The 15,012-nt window shown below is 46.9% G+C and overlaps 1 protein-coding gene across 1 annotated transcript; it reads right to left on the bottom strand.

Moving 5' to 3' along the window:
• Positions 1-641: 641 nt before the first annotated feature.
• On the bottom strand, positions 642-8,822 carry LOC101136605 (golgin subfamily A member 6-like protein 10). The gene is given in 9 exon segments (XM_055362795.2): positions 642-1,052; positions 1,263-1,307; positions 1,309-1,363; positions 2,401-2,461; positions 2,724-4,783; positions 5,169-5,256; positions 5,921-6,001; positions 6,860-6,979; positions 8,644-8,822. Coding segments are annotated over 9 exon segments (2,727 nt in total). The 5' UTR covers positions 8,728-8,822; the 3' UTR covers positions 642-919.
• Between the last annotated feature and the right edge of the window lie 6,190 nt (positions 8,823-15,012).

The following is a 15,012-nucleotide window of genomic DNA, read 5'->3' as shown; positions in this document are numbered from 1 at the left end:
ACATGTAGTCATGTGATTAAAACAGGGAACACGAACTCTGACTTTAAAATGTATTGTAGATATAAATGCTCTCAGCTAGAAAAGGTTTTCCACATCCACAGTCATGATGGGAGCCTTTCATTCCTCAGAAATAATCCCCTTTTAGGTCATCAAAAAAGAGGACAACTGCCACAGCTCATGATGCAATATCTTCATGAGCCCAGAGCACATGCAAATCCTAGGGGAACTACCGTAGTACAGCGCTCATTCTTGGCACCGGAACAAATGAAACATATTCTATCCTGCACACACCTGCCAGAGCAGGCCACTTTCCTCTTCTGGGAGATTTAAAAAGCTCCCCAAAATGTTATTACTCCCATCCCCAATACACAGAAAAAGGGGGAAAGGCTGTTTCCAGTTCTCCGCCTATAACAACTGTAAATGTCAGTACTCACAGAGGCATATTACAAAGTAATAGACCGCACACTTGAGGGCAAACCACATGTTGAGCTAATGAAGAGCTCACTGTGATTAGGATTCGATCAAACATAACAGCAGAACATAAGGAAATTTTATCTGAATTCCGTAATGAATATACATGCTGTACTAACATTAAAGAAGCATGGCAGCCTATCCCAAACCAGCAAGAACAGTTGTGTGCATATAGTGGGTCTTTGTGTGTTTGAACTCCCACCACATAAGGGCAAACTCGATATGCATGCTAACGTCCTATAATTATCAAATTAAAAAAATGCTAAAAGATGCCAGAGTGAACATGAAAGACCCACTCTCATTTAACTTTTTACAAATACATTTAAACTATAAATTAGAAACACAAATAAACATAAGTGGCTCTAACATTCAAATGAAGTAAATGAATTGTGTAGGATATTAACCCCTTAAACGTTTTGTTTGTTTTTTTAAATTTCTTGAGCAGCTCTTAGATGATGGTGATGTTTATCTCCCTGTTCTCGGCAGCCTGAAAAGAATGGCATGCAGCCTCTCCTGCTCCTCCTGCTGCCTCTCCTGTACCAACAGCTTCTCCACCCAAGCCTGGGTGCTCCTGGGGAGTCCTGCATTAGAGGAAGCAGCTGCTGGATCTGCTGTGCAGTGGGGTTGTCATGGGGGAGAACCCTCCCTGTCCTCTCCCGGTGCAGCCCCCATGCTATCAGTGAGGCTCAGCTCACTAAGATCTTCAGAGAGAGAGAGGGGGGTGGGAATCTGAGCACAGTGCGAGCCTCCCCTGGTCCTGCCTGCCCACCCCGCCTGAGGGCTCTACTCACCACCCTGCTTGTCCGCACACCCAAGCTCCTGTGGGACTGGGGCTCAGGTACTGGTCTGGCTGCTGCTGCAGACTCGGAGCCTCTTGGCTCTTCAGCTCCACCTGCCGGAAGACCCTGGGCATGAGGACATGTGGTGGCTGGCTTCCAGATTCCTGGCCCATTAATAGGGTAGCGAGGGCACTGTGGGGCTCTGTGGCCTGCCCAGGCCCCTGGCCCCTTGCTCCAGGCCTAAGAGACTGCCTCCCTTGCCTAGAACCCCATGCCTCCTTCCCTAGCATCAAATCTCACGTCCTTTTTCCCAGCATTTAAACTGCAGGCCACAGACTGGTGGAAAAGCAGGCGGAGCCAACCACCATCTGCTAAGTGTGCTACATGCCTAATGTTTCCACGTATTATCTCATTTAATCCTCAGCACCTCTGCAAGGAAAAGGCTAACTTCCTTTTGAAGTTAAAGAAACAGAGACTTAGAGATGCAAAGTAGTTGAATTATGACCAGTGGAACCAAGGCCGGAATCCAGTTTGAATCTAAGGAGTCTTTTTTGTTTTTCTGTTTTGTTTTGTTTTGAGAGAGTGTCACTCTGTGTCCCAGGCTGCAGTGCAGTGGTGCAATCTCAGCTCACTGCAACCTTCACCTCCCGGGCTCAAGTGATTCTCATGTCTCAGCCTCCTGAGTAGCTGGGATTACAGGCATGCACCACCAGGCCCAGCTAATTATTATTATTATTTTTAATTTTAGTAGAGATGAGCTTTCACCATGTTGGCCATGTTGGTCTCAAACTCCTGACCTCAAGTGATTGTCCTGCCTCAGACTCCCAAAGTGCTGGGATTGCAGGCGCGAGCCACCACACCTGACATAAGGAGCCTCTTATACCACTGTCTGTTCCTCTGTGATTGGGGGGCTCCATGCCTCTAGCTGGGATGATGATGTCCAGACCTGGGAGGAGCCCAGGGCTACCCACCTCTAAAAGTCAGAGGGCAGGAAGCAAGAAACAGTCATAGGACTGCCCTGGAGGGTGCTGGGGTCACCTGTCCCCAGGCTGCAGCTGCCTGTGGCCTGGCACCTCCCCTCCCCAGAGGCTGGTGCCCGCCTCCCAGATCTTCTTGGATGGGTCGGAGGTTACAGTCTCTTTCAGCTCACCTGATTTCTTCAGCTCCTTTGCTTTCTGCTCCACCTGCAGTGTGCTCTTGTTCTCGTTGTTCTGGACAGAGAGAAGCAATCAGTGGCCACCCACTAAAACTGGAGACCCCAGAACTTAGTGTCTGCCTCCCATGGCACCGGGAAGGGTGGAGGCAGGTTAGAAAAATATCCCCTCCCACAGCCATCAGAGCAGGGCTCTGGCTCACAGATGCCTTTAGAAGTACCATTTCATGTGAAGGCTACAATGCCCCATTTTACAGGTGGGGAAACAAAGGTCTTGAGGGCTAGGGAAGAGGGCAGCCTCCCCAGGTGGGGCAACGCACCAGCTCCTCGAAGCCGCTGCGTGGCTCGGCCCGCTGCTCGTAGAGGGCTTCCCACCCCGGCTCCAGCATCCTCTCCAGCTCCCGCAGCCTCTCCAGCTCCCGCAGAGTCTCCTGCTGCCACAGCCTGTCATCCTGTTGCCGAAGCCTCTCCTGCTCCAGGAGCTCCTCCACCTCGTCCAGCAGCCTCTCCTGCTCCTCCTGCCGCCTCTCCTGTTCTAACAGCTTCTCCACCTCTTCCAGCAGCCTCTCCTGCCCTGGCAGCTTCTCCTCTTCACACAGCCTCTCCTCCTGTTCACGTGGCCTCTCCTCCTGTTCACGTGGCCTCTCCTCCTGTTCACGTAGCGTCTCCTCCTGTTCACGTAGCGTCTCCTCCTGTTCACGTAGCGTCTCCTCCTGTTCACGTAGCCTCTCCTCCTGTTCACGTAGCCTCTCCTCCTGTTCACGTAGCCTCTCCTCCTGTTCACGTAGCGTCTCCTCCTGTTCACGTAGCGTCTCCTCCTGTTCACGTAGCGTCTCCTCCTGTTCACGTAGCCTCTCCTCCTGTTCACGTAGCCTCTCCTCCTGTTCACGTAGCGTCTCCTCCTGTTCACGTAGCCTCTCCTCCTGTTCACGTGGCCTCTCCTCCTGTTCACGTAGCGTCTCCTCCTGTTCACGTAGCCTCTCCTCCTGTTCAAATAGCCTCTCCTCCTGTTCACGTAGCGTCTCCTCCTGTTCACGTAGCCTCTCCTCCTGTTCACGTAGCCTCTCCTCCTGTTCACGTAGCGTCTCCTCCTGTTCACGTAGCGTCTCCTCCTGTTCACGTAGCGTCTCCTCCTGTTCACGTAGCGTCTCCTCCTGTTCACGTAGCCTCTCCTCCTGTTCACGTAGCGTCTCCTCCTGTTCACGTAGCGTCTCCTCCTGTTCACGTGGCCTCTCCTCCTGTTCACGTGGCCTCTCCTCCTGTTCACGTGGCCTCTCCTCCTGTTCACGTGGCCTCTCCTCCTGTTCACGTGGCCTCTCCTCCTGTTCACGTGGCCTCTCCTCCTGTTCACGTGGCCTCTCCTCCTGTTCAAATAGCCTCTCCTCCTGTTCACGTAGCGTCTCCTCCTGTTCACGTAGCCTCTCCTCCTGTTCACGTAGCCTCTCCTCCTGTTCAAATAGCCTCTCCTCCTGTTCACGTAGCCTCTCCTCCTGTTCACGTAGCGTCTCCTCCTGTTCACGTAGCCTCTCCTCCTGTTCACGTAGCGTCTCCTCCTGTTCACGTAGCCTCTCCTCCTGTTCACGTAGCCTCTCCTCCTGTTCAAATAGCCTCTCCTCCTGTTCAAATAGCCTCTCCTCCTGTTCACGTAGCGTCTCCTCCTGTTCACGTAGCGTCTCCTCCTGTTCACGTAGCGTCTCCTCCTGTTCACGTAGCCTCTCCTCCTGTTCACGTAGCGTCTCCTCCTGTTCACGTAGCCTCTCCTGTTCACGTAGCGTCTCCTCCTGTTCACGTAGCCTCTCCTCCTGTTCACGTGGCCTCTCCTCCTGTTCACACAGCCTCTCCTCCTGTTGACGTAGCCTCTCCTCCTGTTCACATAGCCTGTCCTCCTGTTCACACAGCCTCTCCTCCTGTTCACATAGCCTCTCCTCCTGTTCAAATAGCCTCTCCTCCTGTTCACGTAGCGTCTCCTCCTGTTCACGTAGCGTCTCCTCCTGTTCACGTAGCCTCTCCTCCTGTTCACGTAGCGTCTCCTCCTGTTCACGTAGCCTCTCCTCCTGTTCACGTAGCGTCTCCTCCTGTTCACGTAGCCTCTCCTCCTGTTCACGTAGCCTCCCCTCCTGTTCACGTAGCGTCTCCTCCTGTTCACGTAGCGTCTCCTCCTGTTCACGTAGCGTCTCCTCCTGTTCATGTAGCCTCTCCTCCTGTTCACATAGCCTCTCCTCCTGTCTCCTGTTCAGGAGACTCAACATCTGATTGTTTTCCACCTCAGCCTGGAGCTGTCTTCCCACACTCTCTAGCTCCTTCCTTAGGTGGTTGGTCTCATCTTGTAGCTGCTCCACCTTAGATGGCCCTGCTGGGGGCTCTGGGGCCAGGGGTTCAGCTGAGAAAGGAAGCAGAGAATAAGGGCCTCTGGATTCTCAAAAAAAAAAAAAAAAAATTCCTCCCTTTGGTGCACAGCTCCTCCTCTCAGGCTTCCCAAACTTGGCCTCACTGCTAATGACTCCTCACACCCGGATGGCAGCCAACCTTCCAAGTCACTTTCAGATAGAGAGCACTGTGGGTGGCTGACAATGGGCACTCCTCCCTCTTTACTGATGGGGACACTGAGGCTCATGGAGATGACAAGACTTGTCCTCCCCTGGCACAGACCTCTTTCCCTCTGCCTCAAAGCCCTTCCATCCACCCACCTCCCTGGGGCATTCTAAGTCACCCCCACAGCCCTCTAATGCCAGTCCTGCTGCCAGGTCATGCCAGCCCCATCTTACCCGTCTGGTTTTTGAATTTGAACAAGCTCCTCCCAAGCTTCTGTACCCGATGTATCTCATGCTTCTTCTCCTCCTTAGATGTGCGAACCTGCCCAAAGCAAAGGGGGAAAAGGGCCCTGGAGGGAGGGGCTGATGAACCTCTAGAGACAGAGTTTGAGAAAGGCCCACCCCCCTTCTGCCAGTTTGTGATTTAGAAACGTGCATTCATTCAACAAACATTTACTGAGCATGTACAGGCCAGGTACAGTTCTTCATAGCAGAGATATAAAACAGCAAAGGACAGACAGGAGCCCTTGGCCCTGAGGTTTCCATTCTAGGGGCCTTTAAATCTCTGACTTTCAGAGCTAACTGAGACCTTTGATACTCTCTACCTCCTCCAGAAACACGAGCATAAAGAGGAGAGATGGCTTGTCCAGACTCAAAAAGCAAATTAGGGACTGAGGCAGGGCAGAAATATGGACCCCTGACAACCAGTCAGGCTAGTGCTTCCCGGAGAGGTGACAACCCCAGGGCATGTGTGGCAAGGACTAGAGCAGGGGTGTCTGGAGAAGAGAGAGTCAGCAAAGAGGGCAGTGCAGAAGAGCCATGCTGCATGTTCTGTGCTCTGGGGTCCCTCCAGGTGAGACCTGGGTGCCCAGCTCCCCATTCGCCCTTGGCATCAGGGGCCCCTAGCCCCTTTCTTCAGGGCCCCAAGAGGAAACTGGAGTCCAGGATTGACCAGCTGTAATCAGGGGACCCCACTGGACTCTTACCAGTGAATTGACGTTTTCACTGAGTTGACTGATTATTGCGGAGCTTGAATCCGGGGCCACTGCTAGTTCTTGGTACTGGCTCTGAGGTGCATGCAGAGAGAAGGAGTTGGAGGAAGATTGTGGGGAGGGGTAGAGAGAATAATCATTAGGGCTGGTGGGGGTGTGTGGGCTGCCTCAGCTGGCAGAGGGGCAACAAGCCCCTGCTGCGGGAGGAGGTTGGAGGGCTGGCCTGCAGGGTCACTGCACCTCGGCCCTGGGCCGAGATCCTCCAGGGTAGCAGAGGATGCACGGCCCTCCCCGTAGATACCTGTTGCTGACTGCAGGAGATGAGAGTGCACATGGAGATGTTCTGTCCCCCCTCACTGTCTAAGCCCTCTGACTTCCTTTCTTCCCCCATCAACTGGCAAAAGCTTCTTTTCTGCCTATCTTGGACCCTTTTTCCCATAACTCCTTTGTGCCAACTTCTCTCGTGGTTCTTATCTCCCCACCATCCCACCCTGGGGCCCTTTCAGTGACTCCTAAAGGGACAGCCTGATGGCAAGTGGCTCTTCTCATTGGCCTGGCTTCCCCTTGAGACTGGGGATGAGGAAAATCAAACAGCAACGACCATTTCCTCGGTGTCCTGGGTGTTTGCAGCAGGCCATGTACTAAGGATTCACATAAAAGCAACAATAACGAATCTCATTTAAACTTCACAAATGGAAGTCAAAAAATACCACCTCTATTATACAGATGTGAAAAGAGAGGCCCAAAGACCTCAAGCAATTTGCCCTAAATCATATGCTAATCAATCCCAAATCAATCCTTAGCAGATGGAGAGGCAGGATTCAAATCCAGAATTCTTAACCAGTACCCAACAGTCCATCTACAATCTTAACAATTACCCTCTACTGCCCCTTGGGCCCCCTGTCCCCAGGACCCTGGCCCGCCGAGACTCACATCCCCAGGTGAGTGGTAACCACCAGAAGTGGCTGTGTCAGGGCTACTGCCATTGATTTTCTTTTTCCTGTTAGCTCCTGCTGGAATGCCAGGGCTCTTCCTCTGCCAATATGCTTTTAACTGTGGGAAAGAAGAGCAGTAACACTCATGAGAATGATCAGCCCCTACAGCCACATCCTCCTTTACAGTTTTGACAAAATACTCTTATATACCATCTGATGTAATGCCACCAACAACTGTACAAGGTGTTGTCACAATCACTTAGTGACTGAGAGGGATTGATATCATGGATAGAAAAAAAAAAAGAAAGATCAGAAAAGGCAATACTGGAACTTAAACTCAGTCCTCTGACTCCAAGCTCTGGGGTTTTGCCATGAATCAGCAGCTGCCAGGGACCAAAACCAAGGGCAGAGGTAGAAAAGTAAACATTAAGCAGGCAGGAACTGTAGGCCGTGTGGCTTAGAGTCATACATCCTCACAGGTCTGCTAGTGTGAAGAAGCGCACCAGTACCTCTCACACTTTCATATCAATGTGTCCTCATGGCAGAAGGCAGCTTTTCTATTAAATCTGGGAATTTATCAGAAAGAGGACAACCCAAGCCTCATTTCAGAGCGAAGTCTGGTATACGCTTGGAAACCTCTGTGTCTGTCATCCCTAAGTACATTAATGCATTTTCTCAAGAGAATCAAGGGAAAATGATGCTTCAGAAAGATGTCCCACATTTATCCTGTGGCACTCAAAGTACCCCAGGTTGAGACGATATGAGGAAGATTCAAGCTGTCAAGTTCAGTTTCCCAAGATCTATTCCACAGAAGATGAGCAAATCTCACTTCAGAGGCCACTGACTGAAGGGCAGTCTGGTCCCAGAACCATGGAGAACTCAGAAAAAAATGTTAAAGTCTCTCTGGAAAGTAGAAGCCTGGGAAAAAACCAAACCAAACCCATTCTCCCATTGCCACCCAGAGATACTGTGAACATTTTGAGCTCACAGGGGAAGTGTAGGCTTTTCCCACTGTCAATGTCTATGTTAAGGGAGTAAGGCAGCCTGAAACCTCTTGCTCCTAGGTCCCATAGTCTCCACTCCCCTTCCAGCTGGAAATTTGTGCTGCAACCAGAGGAACCAGAAATGGGGTGAGAAAACTTAGGGGACTGGGTTGTAAGATCAAAGGCCGGTCTTGCAGCAGTAATGACAGTTCCTAGGGGCACTGTGACATCATTGCATGCCACTCCTCCCAGGGGAGGGGACCACATCAGCGCGATGCCCGAGTCGCTGCTCCACGATGGGGGAGGGAAACACACGGTTTCGACCCAGGTCCTCAGAGACGCCAGCCCAAGAAGCCTAGGGAGGTCGAGCTTGGGGCAGCAGGAGGGGAGGGCAGAGTCTGCAGTAGGGAGCCCCGGGAGTCACCAGCCCAAAGCCACCCAGGGATGACTGGTGAGGGCAGGGCCTGGGGCTGGGGGACCCAGGTCCTGGGAGACGCAAGCCCAAAGAGCCCAGGGAGGTTGGGCTTGGGGTGGCAGGAGGTGAGGGCTGATTATGGAGCAGGGAGCCCCAGGAGTCACCTGCCCAAAGTCACCCTGGGGTGATTGGCAAGGGCAGGGACTGGGCTGCTTGCTGAAGGGGTGGGGCTGACTGACTAGGCTTTGGTTGGGGGAGCCCAGAGGGGCTGGGGTTGGGGGGCCCCATCTGGTATGCCTCAGGAGTGGTATGGACTCTGGCACCGGTCTTGTCATCGGAGGGGATCTGTGGCTGGGTTGGGGGCCATGACCTGGTGTGTTTTACCTTTTTCTTGGCTGCGGCCAATTTCCCCTGTTGTGTTTTTTCTGACATCGCGGGGTGGGGAGGGAGGCGGGGTTGGGGCCACATCAGCGAAATACCAGTGAGCACTGCTCAGTGCCTCCAGTCACCTACCAGGCGGCTGTGCAACTGAGCCACAGGTGGCGTAACCAGGGCACCAGTGGAACGCAGAATAGGGGCGTGGCCTTAATGCTCCAAGCCCATTGGTCAGTGAGAAAGATGAAAGGGAAAGGAGGCGTGGCCAGGCAGCAGCATGTCCAGAGTCCCTCTGTGGCATCATAAGGAAAGCTGCCCATGCAACCGCTGTCCCCGCCCACTCAGAGAAAGGGGAGGGGCCGCCCACTCTGGGAGAGGGGAAGGGCTGGGTTTTGCTTTAAAACTTTTAAAACTGTAAAAAATAAACTTTAAAAAATATATGTGTATATACTTTATATATATGTGTGTCTGTGTGTGTGTATCTATGTGTTCCTCCAGAGCTGTCTTCATTATGCAGCTTCTGTGCAAAGTCTGTGATTTTGGCCTATATTTTTCATCTTCAAATGGAGTACAAGAATTACCAGTATTACCTTAACTGAGATATAGATCCTATAAAAATGGAAAATCCATAGCATGCTTGGTGATTAATGAAGCCGACTATAGTATCCAGCATTCCAATAAGACAAAATAATCACAACAATTTCTCTTTTTTGGAAAAATGTTTGTCTTATTCTCCTACATTATTGTTAAGATTTCTTTTAAAAACAAGAAACATGTCTAATATCTTTAAAAACACAAAGCTTTTGGGCCGGGTGTGGTGGCTCACGCCTGTAATGCCATCACTTTGGGAGGCCGAGGTGGGTGGATTGCCTGAGGTCAGGAGTTCGAGGCCAGCCTGGCCAACATGAAGAAACCCTGTCTCTACTAAAAATACAAAAACTAGCCAGGCGTGGTTGCGGGTGCCTGTAATCCCAGCTGTTTGGGAGGCTGAGGCAGGAGAATCACTTGAACCCAGGAGATGGAGGTTGCAGTGAGCCAAGCTCACGCCACTGCACTCCAGCCTGGGCGACAGAGCAAGACTCCATCTCAAAAGAAATAAAATAAAATACAAAATAAGTAAGAACACAAAGCTTTCAATTTAATAACCACTTAAAGCTCTTTACTGGTTTAAAACAAATAAAAGGCCCATTTTTCTAGAATCACCTGGCCTCTCTAAGCCTTGCAAATGAAACTGAATTTCTCACTTGATACCTGGCTATGACTTGCAATCATGAAAACCAAGAATTGTGTTATGTCACTGTGTAGTGCTTGTTACCTGAGTCCACACTAGGCTGGGATCAAGGGTTGAATCTTCCATGGTTTTCTCCATAACCTGTGTGGTTCTTATCCCAGACCAAACTAAGCTTTTTTCTAGAGTTCTACAATTTACACTTAATAGACAAGAGTGGTTCTCAAAATGTAGTCTGTGGACTAGCAGCACCAGCAGCACCTGAGACCTTTTTATAAGTGCAAATTCTCAGGCCCCACCCTGGACCTGGTGAATCAGAAACTCTGGAGTAGGGCTCAGCAATCTGTGCTGCAGTAATCCCTCCAAGTGTTCAAGAACCTCTGGCATACAGCAGGTAGTAAAATGTGTTTCCTTCTGTAGGTCCAAAGCCAGGGTTACCATATGTTCTGCCTTGTTATGAAACAATGACATGCAATTAAAAGACAAGAATCTCCTTCCTACTCGCACCCTCCATCCAATGTGTTTTATTTGTATGAGTTCCATAAGAAAAACAAGCGGCAATCAGAGATTTAGTCTAAAAAGTATGTTTACAAGTGTCTGTTCTCATCCAGCCTGATCTCCTACAAAACCATTTACATCCTCTTACATCTCAAGTTTTAAAAAAGTATCTTCACAATGTAAGACTCAGGCACACTAGCAGTTCTATAATAAAACACCAAGTAGATCAGAATGTCCAACCTTACTAGAGAAGAAAAGTGGAATCATTGGCTATATTTTCAAATTGCATTCAACAGGAAATTTAAGTTTTGAATTTTTTTTCACCTTCATACTTCCAAGTTAATAGAATTAAACCAGAATATGCCATTCTTTCAAAGCCTGTAGCCAGGCAGAGTTTTACTGTATTGTTTCTTGCTTTCAATGGATATAAAGCAGATTCCTGGTAGGCACATTCTGTATACCTGCAAAGATGCAGAACTAAACAGTTCCATCTGTTCAATATAAACCAAAAGTCCTGTAGACCGTGGATGGTGAGTGTAATACTTCAGCACTAGCCCAAAACCTCAAATATGAAAAGATACCAAGAACACCACTAGCAAACAAAACTAAACTCTTGGCCAGGAGCAGTAGCTCACGCCTGTAATCCCAACACTTTGGCAAGCCAAGTTGGGAGGATTACTTGAAGTCAGGAGTTCAAGACTAGCCTGGGCAGCATAGTGAATTCACATCTCCACAAAAATTTTTAAAAATTAGCTGGGTGTGGCGGCACACAGCTGTAGTCCTAGCTACTTGGCAGGCTGAGGTGGGAAAATTGCTTGAGGCCAGGAGTTCAAGACTGCAGTAGCTATGATTATGGCACTGCACTCCAGTCTGGGTGACAGAGCGAGACTTAGATAATTACATTCTCTCTTGCTCCTGTTTACACTAAAATCACGAAGTTAAAAGGCTTTCAAATTTGGCAGGATAAAAATTAAGTGAAACGTGACTTTGGAGCTTGGCTAGTGAAAGAAAGAAAGAAAAAAAGGAAGGAAGGAAGGAAGGATGGAGGGAGGGAGGGAACAAAGAAAGAGAAAGAAAGGAAAGGAAGAAAGAGAGAGAGGGAAAGAAAGAAAGAAAAAGAGAGAGAAAGAAAGAAAAAGAGAAAAAGAAAGGAAAGAAAGAGAGGGAGGGAGGGAAAAGAAAAGAAAGTAAGAATGGAAAGCAAGAAAGAAAAGGAAGGCAAGGAAGGAAGGAAGAAGAAGAAGAAAGAAAGAAAGAAGCAAAAGAAAGAAAAAGAAAGAAAGAAAGGGAAAGGAAAGGAAAAAGAAAAGAAAAGAAGGAAGAAAAAATGAAATGAGAAATTACTTACTGGGAGAAAGTTTTTGTAACCTCAATGACAGATAAAAGGCTTGTATCCTTAGTCTATAAAGAAATCTTTAAAATTACTGAGAAAAAAATAAATGATTTTCAACCGAAAATGGACAATGGAGAAACTGGCACTTCTCACAAGAATAAAAATGGCCAATGGCATATACAAAGATTCAAAAGCACAAGAAATCAAAGCAATGTCATGAAAACAATGAGATTTTCTGTATAAAGGCAGGAAAGATGACAAATGGAAAGGGGAACCTGGAGCTCTGTCCTTGTTGGTGGGAGCATAACCGGAGTCACTTTTCCTGGAGAATGATTTGAAAATTTCTATTAAAAACCCTAAAATTTATTTTCCTCCAGAAATTCTACTTCTATGAATTCAGTCCAAAAATGTTTGCTCAAGCCCATTAAAATGTATGTATAAGAAAATTCACCTCTGGGGTGGAAGTGATTAACTTAATATACATCCAGCTATTAAAAATGATGATGCCAGGATATATTTACTGCCACAGAAATATGCCCAAAATATGGTAAGTGACAAAAGACTACATATTATGATTCTAATTTTTAAAAGGTTTATATGCATAAAAATGTATAAAAAGCAACAAACCAGAATGTTTTGAGTGGCACATTAAAGACTTTTTCTTAATATTTGTCATCCAAATTATTACAAAAAGAATGATTTCCTTTATAATCAGGGAGAATTGTTATTTTCATTTTTTTATATTTAAATCTCTTTTCTTTTTCTGATTTTTTTCCTCCTGTATGTATCCCGTGTAGGCTAGAATCCCTGCCTCTTGAGGTAAATCAGCCCATTTTTGGGAAGTGCGCTACAGAAAGCTGCCCCAGCTTCCTTTTAAGAGATCTGGAGACATTTTTGTTTCAAATTGTTTTATTGTTCTCAGATTATTTTGTTTAATATATGAAATTGAGGAAAAGACAAAGGAAAGGCTGACTCCCTACCCTCCTGGAGCTACTCTTCCAATTTTTCTGCTATTGTTATATATTAATATTCGCTGGGTACTAAAAAGATGGGCAGCCCCTTAGATCCTTTGTTCTTATCTCTTTCTCATAATCCTACTTCATTCCTTCATTCACTTATTTTTAAAAGGGTCATGTGTACAAATACATAGTTCAGAACATTTTAAAATATAACTACCTATAAAAGTATGTGGCCAAATCCCATTCACAGTCTTATTCTCCTTCCACAGCCAAACACTTTTAATTGGTTTCTTATATATCATTTCAGAATTTATCTTTGCAAATACACATGTATATTCTTATGCTACTCTTCTCTCTCAACACAAAAAGTAGCATACCATGCATACTATACCATTCCTTGTTCCTTTTAAAACACACACAATATATGAGTTCTTCTACATGAGTACAGAGGTCTTTGTCATTCTTCTTTACAACCACACAGTATTCATCATTTGGATGTACCACAGTTTACTTAACCAGTTCCCTGTTGGTGGACACTGAAGTCATCCCTATCATACTATTACAAACAATAATGCCAAGCATAACCAACCACACACCAAGTTCATTTCTGAATCTGCCTTTGATGAAGCCTCTGTTTGAATCACCACAAGGTCACAAGGCTGAAAAGTTAGCCCCTTCTTTAGTTTGCATTATGTGCAGCAGTATGCAGCAAAAGACTCCCTTGGGCAAAGCAAATGTGCTCTTTGGGGATTTACTGCATAGCAATAAATGGATAAACAGAACACCAAGGAGAAATATTTCTATGTAACCATGCACATGTATGTATATAATGCATGCATATGCATAGAAAGCATACAATAAATCCATCAAACATTAAGCATTGTCTCAGTATGGTGGATCTATGGAGTGCTTTGTAGACAGCCCTCCTTGCCTATCAATTCTTTCTAGTTTCAAAACAGTGAATATGTACTATTTTTGCAATATAAAATTTCAAAAAATGTTAACTCATATTAAGCTGGATACATTCCTTCAGTCTGTCCTATATCTGTATGGTGCTCCAGAGTGCTCAAATATCACTTCATTTAAAAAATTTATCTATTTTTTTTCAAATACAGAGACAGGCAGAGTCTTGCTCTGTTGACCAAGCTGGTCTTGAACTCCTAGATCCTCCTGTCCCACTTCCATCTCCCAAAGTGCCGGTATTACAAGTGGGAGCCATCCCGCCCGGCCAGCTTCATTTGAGAAATCTTTCCCCAGCACTCCATATATTACGAATAATTCCTTTCTTCTTGTTTAGATACCATCTTAGTCATATCTCTATTACCTCATTTGTCACATGATAATCAGCTGCTCACCCATCCGTCTCCCTTGATTGCTCAGGAGCTCCTCGAGAAGAGTCTGATTTTCAGCACCTTGAACAGTGTGCAATACATATATGCTTCATATGCAGAGAAGGAAATGATATCACTACAGTGTAATTATTCCCAGAATTCAATGCCCGTATTTGTAAATTGTTCCAGATCCTCTGCCAACAGCCTGAGAATGTTATGTTTTTTCCATAAAACTTCCATCCATTACTGAGTGTCTACGGTCATAGTTAACTCAGTTGCGATGTGACCTCTGGCCAAGCCCATTCATAGTTTGTATTTTAGGTGATTTTTAATTTTAATTTTTGATTTTGATAGTTTCCTTTTTGTTTTTTTAATCTAGCAGTGTTTGGTAAACTTCAACATCTCTATATCCCTGTGACTTTGCACCTACTCGTCGCTGCTTGGAATAATCGCTCAAGGTTTTATTCACCTGGAAAAAATTTCTACTCACCCTTAAAGAATCAGCTTAAATAGGCTGGGCATGGTGGCTCATGCCTGTAATCCCAGCACTTTGGGAGGCCAAGGTGGGCAGATCACCTCAGGCCAGTAGTTTGAGACTAGTCTGGCCAATATGGTGAAACCTTGTCTTTACTAAAAATACAAAAAATAGCTGGGTGTGGTGGTGGATGCCTGTAATCCCAGCTGCTCAGGAGCCTGAGGCAGAAGAATCACTTGAACCTGGGAGGCAGAGGCTGCAGTGAGCTGAGATCATGCCATTGCACTCCATCTTGGGTGACAGAGTGAGAGTTCACCTCAAAAAAAAAAAAATCAGCTTAAATGATACCTTTTCAGAGAAGCCTTTATATCTTCCTATTCTTTCAGTAAGAGTTGAAAATTCCTCAACTCTTGAAACATTTGTGCCTCTATTACTATGTATCAGGCACTGAACTGAGTGCCTAGGATAGAAAGATGAAACTGTAGACCCTGCCCCCATGGAGTTCATGGTCTAGTATGGAAAACAGCCATATGAACAAATAACCATACTATAGG

This window comes from Gorilla gorilla, chromosome 16, assembly GCF_029281585.2.
Source record: "Gorilla gorilla gorilla isolate KB3781 chromosome 16, NHGRI_mGorGor1-v2.1_pri, whole genome shotgun sequence".
NCBI lineage: Eukaryota > Metazoa > Chordata > Mammalia > Primates > Hominidae > Gorilla > Gorilla gorilla.
Note: the sequence above shows the minus strand (reverse complement) of the source record. Positions and strands in the feature narration are given on the sequence as shown.